Genomic DNA, 11,114 nt, shown 5'->3' with positions numbered 1-11,114 from the left:
GGAGGATGAACCCCATCACCGTGTTCCTTATACATATGACCCAGCCACCCGCAGACGGCACACCAGTTCGGGAGGCGTCCGTATCTGATGCAAAAAATCATCATTCTTTCTCCCACCTTAAGAGAGACATCGTTCTTCAGTGGCTTGTTAACATCTATCTTCACCCGGACCCTGTAAAAGTTGCCTTCGAAGTCGTGCGATGCCGGTTCAGCATAGACTAGCTCCCCAATCTTAGCTGCAAGGGACGGAATCTGCGATGCATATCCATCTGCGAAATCGTGAATCTACGCCCAAATTTCTAGCAAGTCCAGCTTGATCGTCGATGGCTTAGTGAATCCATCATACGGTGCAAGAATTGCCGCATCACCGCGAAAAGCCCAGGGCCCCTCCTCCATTACACGCTCCCAGTCCCCCAAGCACGAGAACTATAGAGTATACAGATTGTCCTCCAGAGGGCGGATGTTGACCTTCTGTGCGAGATCCCATGCGGCGTGCATGTTCTTGTAGAACCAGTACTGACTGTAATGTCTCTCAATGTTAACCCTTGCGATTGCCATCCAACGCGTAGCCTCCGGTGGCAGAGATTGCTGATCCACCTCCACATCATCAAGGTCCTCCTCCGAGAGCCCTAGTTCTTTCATCAATGCCTCCAAGTCCTCCGGATCACCAGAACCAGAAGTCTCGGTTGCCATACTCTTGTTCCCTCGCCCAATGAAACTCTCCAACGGTCTGTGAACTAACCCTAATCCACCAATCGCCAAAAGAACCCGTCCCAGGACCTGGCAGCGATGCACGATCACCCTGACGATCCGCGGCGGAGGGGTCACGACATATTGAGGTAGGGGAGAAGAGATTTCAACGAGCGGCGAAAGTCGCTGCCGAGAGGAGGAAAACCCTAGCGAGCGGGAAAAATGTTCACGCGAGGGGATGTGACGTTGACCAGCTTTTTTTTTAGAAGGGCTTGAACAGTTCTATGTCCAAGCTAAAAGCCCAAAGCCCGTGTTGGAGGCTGGGCTGGGCCGTCAGCTGGCTTCTTGCCCCGGCCGGCCACATCCTTCCTGTTGGAGGCTGGGCTGGGCCGTAAGCCGGCTTCCTTATCCCTTTCTCCTACATTCGGCTCTCCTCCGCTCCGGTGCCGCTTCCGGTCTTCCAGATTGCAGCCAATGGCGCCTCCCGTGCGGCCATACAATGGTAGGTGGTGCACACTCTACTCCCCAGTACCCAGTCCCCACGCGCATCTCTGATTCGGTGGCCGTTGTTATCGCAGCCACGCTTCTTGCGCGGCTCGGGGAGGGCACGGCCAGGTTCGAGCTCCTCGAGGACCCCGTGCTTGCTCCCGCGCTGCCGGTTTGGCCCCGCCTCCACTGCTTCGCCAGGATTGGCTCCTCGCTGTACGTGCGCTCCTTCTCCGTCTCCATTTTTAGTTTTTTACCCCACTCGATTAAAGTGCCAGCGGAGTTGAGTTACAAGAACTGGTTCCCGGTCCAGGAGGGGCGGGTGGTCGGCGGCGTTGAACAAGGTGGAGCACTACGGGGTCCAGAGAGTCACCGGCGATGGCCGGTGCATGTTTCGAGCCTTGGTAAGTCGCGGAATCATCTCTTTCTGCTGGATTTTGCGCATGCTTCAGAATATGGTTTTCCGTTCCTCTTGAATCCTGGTGTGTTTCTTTGTAGGCTAAGGGAATGGCAAAGACCAGGGGAATTCCATTGACCCCAAGGGAGGAGGTGCAAGACGCAGGTAGTCCGATATTATGCCTAGCTCATGGATATATCTTTGCAATATATTTTACTTTCTTTTGTTTGTGTGAGAATTACTTTACTTTCGCTTTGTGTAGCCTTAAGTAGTCAAACTTTTTGGGGTCAGTATGGAGATAGTTTGCCCTATGTGTAGGTCTTGCAGGGCTTTAGTTTAGGTTTCGGTACATATCAGTAACATCTTTTACCCTGGGGAGAATTTGTCTTTAGATGTGAATGTACAAATCAAATCCCTGTTTCTTTTCTCTACTCTAATAAAAAGCATAGTCGGTGATGATGGCGTGCCTGCCATCCTGCAATATAGGCCGTCCAATCTATATCTGACGGATTGGAAGGAAGCTATGGCAATTTTGCAAAAAGATACCCACACCCCTCTCCACATTTGCAAATAAGGCATTCCCTCGTTCATCCTTTTCTCCCACAAGATAAACTACTCATACAAATGCATCTTGATGTTCCATGCAATGCATGGGCATCTTGCTAGTCACCAAATAAATATGATTACAGTCATATTATGATAATGCGCTCCCACTTTAACAACGAAAGCTGTATTCACAAAATAGAACATCCACTAAATAGTGGTATCATTGTCAACAAAAACATGTAAGAGGAGTTGCGGTACATGGTAGATAGATTCAAATGTGTTGCTAGGTCATAGACCTGGAAGTCAATTCGGGTGTAATTGTTACACTCAAAGATAGACCCCACCACTCTAGACTCCAGACGATTATGGCCAGGTATGCATGAAAAAGAGTCCAACATTTTTCAGTCATTGAACATAAAAAAATGCATGGCATGTTTCCTACACCTACTCCTCAGAGCATCTCCAACCAAACGTCTATATACCAATCTCCATATCTCCGTATGGTGAGCCTCTCCGGAAAAAAAAAATCCTCTTCATAGTTCACGCTCTGACATACCCTCCATTTTCCGTCCTTTGTATTCCACACTCTTTCTCACTCCAGTTTACAAAAAAGTGATGTTTTGGACATACCTATTTGATCGCTGATATTGTTTCAGTATTTAGGTTGGAAACTTGAGAATCAGATGTACAGATTTGTGTCGAAGACTATTTTTAAGATACTATAATTTTATTGGGTGTTATACATATGCTAAAGTAGAAAGAAAAAAGTCCATTTTACTACCCTGAATAAAGTGGGTGGTTCACTTTACCCCCTGATCTTTATTTCGGCTTCTTTTACCCCCCAAACAAACCCAAACCGGACAAAACACCCCCTGGCTGGTTTTTCTCCACCCGCTGCTGATGTGGCACTAGTCAATGGTGGTTTTGACCCGGGTGGGCCCCCTTGTCAGGTTTCTCTCTCTCTCTCTCCAGGTCACAACAGCCCCGAGCCCCCGACCTCCTCTATGCACGGCTGCGTCTAAGCACCACCGCGCCGTTGTGTCGCCGCTGAAGCCCTCCACGCCGGCGACCTCTCACTCCTAGCGCTGCTCCGTTGTCGGTCGCCTCATCGCTTCTGCTCCAACAAGGAGCTCGCCGCCGGCCACCTCCGAGCCTCCTACATCACCTCCCCGCCATCCAGCAACCCCACCAGCGATGCCACCGTCGGCCTCGGCGCTGGCGGCGAGGCAGAGGAGCTTGCACGGCGGCGACTGCATGTGAAGGAAAGAAAAGTGAGGAAGAACTCACAATTGTATTATCCTCTGGGTGTACACTTATACACAGATAACACACGCACGCGAGTAATTAACACAGCTATGCACAGGCTAACCACTCCTAGAAGCTAGCATGCAGATCGTGGGCTGTTGGCGCAGCAACAGCACGCACATTAGTGCATGCACTACTACCTGAAAGACCGGTTCCAACAGCATGGTCCTCGCCGATCCGAAGCCGGCGCCCGACCGGGACGGGTGCTGGGTGACGAACGACGACGACGGACGCGGGTCTGTGGCAGGGCGGCGGGATCCAAGTCGAGGGCGCTGGAGGCCGACGGTGACGGTAGTCTCAGGTGGCCACGGTGGTTCTCAGCAGCGCCGATCTGCAGAACGGAGCGCCGGCCATGGCATCTAGAGCAAGGAGAGAGAGTCGTCGTGGTCATGGTACACAGTAGCAGCATGACGAGGAGGAGGAGGACGTGAAGGAGGACGGGGAGCGGGCTGCTGCAGCCTGGAGAAGTGCTCCCACAGCGGTAGCAGCAGTGCGGGGAAGAAGAAGGGGCGGGAGCCGAGGAGGAGGCTCGCCGGCGGGTGTACCCGGAGAGAGAGAGAGAGAGAGGGAGGGAAACCTGACAAGGGGGCCCCACCCAGGTCAAAACCGCCGTTGACTAGTGCCACATCAGCAGCGGGTGGAGAAAAACAAGCCAGAGGGGTGTTTTGTCCGGTTTGAGTTTGTTTGGGGGGTAAAAGAAGCCGAAAAATAGATCAGGGGGTAAAGTGAACCACCCACTTTATTCAGGGTAGTCAAATGGACTTTTTTCAAGTAGAAAATAGTGCTCAGAATTATATTTTGATAGTCATGTCACTGTCCAAAATGTCACCTTTCCTTGAACGGGAGGACGGGCGGAGCCAGAAAATTTGGCCAATGGGTTCACTCGTTAGTTCATTGTGCGGTTTGGGTACGAGTTAATTAAGTGTAAAGTACATTTCCACACCATCGAACAACAAGAATACAATACTTAAGATATCCTAACAAATAGAAATATGACACCAATTATCACACATGGTAATTACACTAAAAAGCTTAAAAGTGCAAGACGTACCAGTTGTATAAAACCGCTTGTCTAACCAAAATAACCTCGTAGCTTCAGGGTCAACTTTTCATTCTCCGGAAAAGATTGAACAAACACATTAGTTTGACAAGTTTAAAGTAAACTGCCATCTAGCGAAAGAAATATGTAAATTCACAAAGATTTCATAGTGGCCCCCTTCGATATTTCATCATCCTAAAATTTAATTACTCTCTGCATAAAAGGCTCTGGGAGATCATATAAATTAATTTCTCTGAATAGAAGGCTTTGGAAGATTATTTGCAGCAAGCCATGAACAATATTTGACGCACCTACATCTGGTATGTGGGCTTAAAGTGCCTACATCATTGTATGAATCTGATGATCAATTTCTATTTGACAAATATCATTCCATAGCCTGGAATCCTAGATCAATCAAAGTTTAAAGGAAAAGCAGTTAGAAAATTAGGGCAAAGGTTAATTTTTTGCACTTACTAGGTTACAAGGCATGCACAAGCGGAATGATGTGATCGATCTCATTACCTTCAATCTGGTGTACTTCAATTGCCGGCCGCTGTCGACGGCTTCTTGGCTTGCCGCTAGGAGTTGGTGACCGGGGTCGCCATGGGCTAACAAGAGAAACCTAGGAAGTTGTCGAGTCGGGCTGTGTGCGGTGTGTTGTGTAATTTTTTTAGATAAGTATGTTGCGTACATGACATGGAATCGATCTATCGGCGATCCAGCCTGCTTCGTGGGTGGCATTGATGGATCACATTTACTCACGGGCTTCTTTTGTTTTTGAGAAATATTGAACTTTGGTTGGGCTATTCAAGTAAGGAAACATTAATGGGCCAAGAGGCTTCTCGCTCGTGCGTTCTAGCTTCGATGGGTTCAACCGTGCATTCGTACTGGGTTCATCAAAGTGACTACGTGTCTACATATACGTGCGTGAGAAAATCGTTGGGTTCAGTTGAACCCAACACCTACATGCTGGCTCCGCCTCTGCCGGAGGAATTATAATTTATCGACATGATATAAATAGCAATATTCCTTTAATGGCCATATGCGTAACCGCTGTAATTTCAATGGCTATATTTGTAACGGCTATTTTTGGACGGATGCATTTGTAATGGTTATATTAGGCTATACATGCAAAGCTATTTGCCTTTTTATGGTTGTTCCTCTACCACATCACAACTAGTGGTCGTAGCTTACTCATGCAATGTCTCTTGGATTCTTCGTTGTCTGATGATGGCAATGAACTTATTCTTACATCAAACCAAGCACACAATCAATATTATCGTTTGAATACACACTATGCCAAGATCCATTAGTATACGCTAAGTGATTCATAGCAACAGGTTTGTTGGTAGTCGATATGTTTGTGTTTGCTTTTTTTTGTTTAATTTCTTGTCTATGGCTCATGTTTATTTTTCGTCCAGGTTTAGAATGACTTGTTCTCTAACTTTTGACATAGTGTATGCTGTAGAAGGCAATGATGACACCTTCGTGTAGAGAACTGATGGCTCTGGACATCTTGGGCTATCTTTTTTTACAGAAGATTACCCCAACATTTAAAATACGAACTACTGGAGTAGCACCCGATGCTGCGGATGATTTCGGATTTGAGTAAGTACTGTTATAGAGTGCCTTAAAATGTTTGAGAAAGCTATTTCAGAAGTCTTTGGAGGTGAGTATTTGAGATGTTGAAATGAAAAATGATGTTTTGCAACTGGAGAGTAAAGAGAAATTTTGCCATGCTGCTGGACAACTTTACACTTCGAATGCATGCAATCTATGCTACTTAGCATTCTGGGAAAACACCTTTTTTTTTCCTATTGCTAGTCATCCAGCAGTAAAATTCTCCTTTGAAGATCTCAAATACTCATCCCTAGAGACTTCAACAATAGTTTTTCACAAATCTTAAGACTTTATAGCAACACTTTCTTCAATCCAAACATAATTATCTGTAGCATTATTTGCTACGTCATACATTAGCATTCCATAATGCTATGGTAATCTTCTCCGTAGAATATAGCCCAAGATGTCCAGCTCTATCTCTTTTCTGTACAAAATAGTCGTCATGATTTTATACAATGTGCACTGTGCCAAAAAAAATAGAGAAGTCATTCTAAACCTATGCGAAAAATAAGAACGAGGTCTAGCCAAGAGTATTAACAAAAAAAAGGAGAACAGAAATAGATGGATCAATGACAAACCTGCACTGAAATATAGTTGGCTTGTTGGTAGGAGCATCTGGAAAGTAGTCTTTGTATAGTCTAAAAGAGTATTTCTCTAATAGGACGAATCACCTATGTTTAGGCACAGAACCGCCATGGCGTGGAACATTCAAAAGCTGATATTATGTGCTGCATATGTAGTAAGAATAAGTACTTTGCCACCATGACGACGGCAAATCCAAGAGACATCACTTCAGTAAGTAGTGACAGCTCATTGCTATGTTGAGCCATGTCCGTATGGTGAGCCTCTCCGCCCAAAAAATGCTCTCCATATTTCCTCACGCTTTGACATACCTTTCATTTTCCGCCCTTTGTATTCCTCATTCACTCCAGTTCAAAGAGAAGTGATATTTTGGACATACCTCTTTGATCGCTTATATTGTTTCAGTAATTAGGTTGGGAACTTGAGAATCAAATGTATCGATTTGTTTCAAAAAATAATTTTAAAATACTACTCCCTCCGTCCCATAATGTAAGACGTTTTTCGGCACTAGCGTAGTGCCAAAAAACGTCTTACATTATGGGACGGAGGGAGTAGTATAATTTTACTAGGTGCTATAATATGCTACAGAAGAAACTAGTGCTCAGAATTATATTTTGAAAATTGTCCAAAATGTCACTTTTGTCATGAACCGAAGAAATTACATTTTTTTTTGAGAAAACGCAAAAGCTTTGCGTTTCTTTGCATTGAAAAGATAGAAGTTCAGTTACAAATGTCCGAGGACGCGCAGGTTACAGCGAGATTAGTGTACGTCCCAGGTTTGTGGCAGTACAAGCCGGAGGCCGGGTGCCCCAGCAGCCGCCCAAGAGCAGGCCTCGTCCTTGATCCTGTCGAGTAGCGTGTTCATGGATGCTGTTGCGCTGTCGAAGACGCAACTGTTCCTGTGTTTCCAAACCATCCAAGGCACGAGCAGAGCGACGGATTTCAGGGCTTTGTGAAGGCTCGGCGGTGTGTTCTACCTAGCATGCTTCCACCAGTCCATGAGCGAGGGCTCGCGGTTGGGGATTGGGGCTGGAATGCGCAGCCAGGCCAGGGCCTCGTGCCATGCCTGGTGTAACACCCACGATGCGGCTATATCTCCCACGTGTCGAAGCACGACTTAGAGGCATAACCGCATGGTGGTTTAGTCGCAAGAAGGGTCATCTTCACACAATCCCATGTAATGAACAAGAATGAGATAAAGAGAGTCGGCTTACAATCGCCACTTCACACAATACATAATTAAGATCATACATCATTCAAATACACTCATAGACCGGCTACGGTCAAATTCAAATGAAAAGAAGACAACCCCAAATGCTAGATCCCCGATCGTCCCGACTGGGCTCCTCTACTGATCATCTGGAAACGAAACATAGTAACGACCAAGGGCATCATCAAATTCCCACTTCAGCTCAGTTGCGCCATCTGCGCTGGTATCCTCGGCATCTGCATCTGTTTTGGTAGAATCTGTGAGCCACGAGGACTCAGCAATCTCACACCCGCGAGATCAAGACTATTTAAGCTCATAGGTAGGACAAGAGGTAATATGGTGGAGCTGCGGCAAGCACTAAGCATATATGGTGGCTAACATACGCAAGTGAGAGCGAGAAGAGAAGCAACGCAACGGTCGAGAAGCTAGAAGCGATCAAGAAGTGATCCTGAAACTACTTACGTCAAGCATAACTCAAACCGTGTTCACTTCCCGGACTCCGCCGAGAAGAGACCATCACGGCTACACACACGGTTGATGCATTTTAATGAAGTCAAGTGTCAAGTTATCTACAACCGGACATTAACAAATTCCCATCTGCCTCATAACCGCGGGCACGGCTTTCGAAAGATAATATACCCTGCAGGGGTATCCCAACTTAGCCCATCGCAAGCTCTCACGGTCAACGAAGGATATACCTTCTCCCGGGAAGACCCGATCAGTCTCGGAATCCCAGTTCGCAAAACATTTCGACAATGGTAAAACAAGACCAGCAAAGCCGCCCGAAGTGCCGACAAATCCCGATAGGAGCTGCACATATCTCGTTCTCAGGGCACACCAGATGAGCCAGACGTCGGGTTGGCATAGACCCTGGTTGCCCAAGGGGCGCCGGACATCGCTCAGGTTGGACCAACACTCGAAGGAGCACTGGCCCGGGGGGGTAAATAAAGATGACCCTCGGGCTCGCGAAAACCCAAGGGAAAAGGGCTTAGGTGGCAAATGGTAAAACCAAGTTTGGGCCTTGCTGGAGGAGTTTTATTCAAAGCGAACTGTCAAGGGGGTCCCATAAATCACCTAACCGTGTAAGGAACGCAAAATCAAGGAACATAACACCGGTATGACGAAAACTAGGGCAGCAAGAGTGGAACAAGTCACCAGGCATAAGGCCGAGCCTTCCACCCTTTACCAAATATATAAGGTGCATTAATTAAACAGGAGATATTATGATATCCCAAAATCCATGTTCCGACCAGGAACAAACTTCATCTTCACCTGCAACTAGTAACGCTATAAGAGGGGCTGAGCAAAAGCGGTGACATAGCCAAACAACGGTTTGCTAGGACAGGATGGTTAGAGGTTTGACATGGCAATAGGGAGGCATGATAAACAGTGGCAGGTAGAGCTAACATAGCGATAGAGCGAGTACTAGCAAAGCAAAGATGGAAGTGATATCGAAGGTATGGTCATCTTGCCTGCAAGGTTCTCAGAGTTGTCGAAGGCTTGATCCTCGTTAGCGTACTCAACAGGTTCCTCGTGCACGTACTTGTCTGCCGGCTCTACCCAAAGCAAGAACACAAGCAATGGAACACAATAAATCACGGTGCAATGCTCAAGCAACATGATGCAATACATGTCATGATATGCAAGATGTGATATGCAATGCGTATGCGTGCTTTGGGAGGAAAAAGGATGAACAAGGCATCAACTTGGCAAACCAAGTATGCCGCTGGAAAGATGAGATGATTTCGGTTGAAATCGATATAAGGATCACCGGAAACGGATGCACGGTTTGCAAATGGCAAGCAAGACAAGAATGACACAAATCTGCGATTAACAGCACGATGCTACTTAGCATGCAACAAGAAACTATGCTACAGCACCCCAACATAAAAACAAAACATATGGCAGTGATCGACAGGAGATGCTTAACAAAAGAGGAACACTGAGTTACGGCTAAATCACATCATAACAGGTTCAAACAAGCATGGTGAAAGTGCAAAAAATATCAGGTTGGACATGACATAAACAGCATTACGAAGCAATGTTCAGAGCAAGTTATCAACATGCTACAAGAACTTATAATAGCAAAACAAGACATGGCATGAATCTACTCAAAGCATAGATCAAAAGTCCCTTACTGACCATAAGCCAAAAAGGATCAGAAAATATGATGGCACCCATGTGAACATAGCAAGTTTCGTTAACAGATTCAGCAAACAAAGCATGGCATTGACAGAATTACGGAGGCACCTTCGTGAGCTCGATGCACTCACTACAGAGCATTTCATGATAAACTAAGCATACATCCATCAAGAAGACATGACATAGAAGCTATACATGGCAAGAACAACATCATAGCATACACGGATCAACTACAACAACCTTGGCAAAATTGAATAACATGTAAACAATCTGCCAGGAAACATTTTGAAGCAAAAGTAGAGCACGAAAATGACATGCTAGACTACTCCATAATTGCAACCAGGGCCATGGATGGATAGAGCATAACCATATGTTCAAAATATCCTTACTGAAGTATCTCAAAATATGCATGGATCTCTCTGTAGCATCATGTTTACATGACATCAAAATATCAGCAGAACAGGGACTAAAATCAGCAATATCACGAAGCCTAGTTTGCATGCTTGTGCTAGTCACCACATTGATCACAAAAATACATGGTAAGCACCTCTGTAAAGAAGACATGGCATAGTTCAAAACACATGTAGGGATCAAGTACATAGGATGCACACATCAATCATGGCAAAAATGACAAAAGTGCATGTTCTGATGAGAATCTGAAACTAACATTATGAAGCACTCTTCCAACAGCATTTCGGGCATCAAGATGAGCTCAAATGAAAATGATGCAATGAGATGAAATGATGTACTCTTCGAGACGAACAATTCGGTACGCTATACGCCCAAAACGGAGCCACGGGTGCAAAGTTGTGGGGCGATGAACATGCAACAAAATTTATGACAGATAAGAACTTAGACGAAATTCGGGGGAGGAAGAAAGTCAACCGGAGTGGATCTGGATCCGAGCGCGCGGGTCGAGGACGGCCGGTGCGGGTTCGACGGAGGGCGCGGGGCGTCGCCGGAGTAGGATGGTCGGGGCGGCCGGATCTGGGCGTCTCCGGCGAGGGGCACCGGAGTTGGCGCCGGCGGCGGCAGCGGCGACCGAGGCGACCGGGCGCGGCCGCGGAGGACGCCGCGACGGCGAGGGACGGTGGGGCG

At 46.6% G+C, this 11,114-nt stretch overlaps 1 protein-coding gene across 1 annotated transcript in view; it reads left to right on the top strand.

Annotated features, from left to right (window-relative positions):
* Positions 1-1,032: 1,032 nt before the first annotated feature.
* Positions 1,033-11,114, top strand: part of LOC119290883 (OVARIAN TUMOR DOMAIN-containing deubiquitinating enzyme 3-like) — a 14,925-nt gene continuing 4,843 nt past the window's right edge. Inside the window, exons 1-4 of the mRNA XM_037569552.1 lie at positions 1,033-1,191; positions 1,268-1,391; positions 1,489-1,579; positions 1,674-1,737. Of these exons, the coding sequence (XP_037425449.1) occupies positions 1,164-1,191; positions 1,268-1,391; positions 1,489-1,579; positions 1,674-1,737 (307 nt within the window). The 5' untranslated portion in view covers positions 1,033-1,163. The remainder of the gene's footprint in view (positions 1,192-1,267; positions 1,392-1,488; positions 1,580-1,673; positions 1,738-11,114) is intronic.

Source organism: Triticum dicoccoides, chromosome 4B, assembly GCF_002162155.2.
Source record: "Triticum dicoccoides isolate Atlit2015 ecotype Zavitan chromosome 4B, WEW_v2.0, whole genome shotgun sequence".
Taxonomy (NCBI): domain Eukaryota; kingdom Viridiplantae; phylum Streptophyta; class Magnoliopsida; order Poales; family Poaceae; genus Triticum; species Triticum dicoccoides.
Note: the sequence above shows the minus strand (reverse complement) of the source record. Positions and strands in the feature narration are given on the sequence as shown.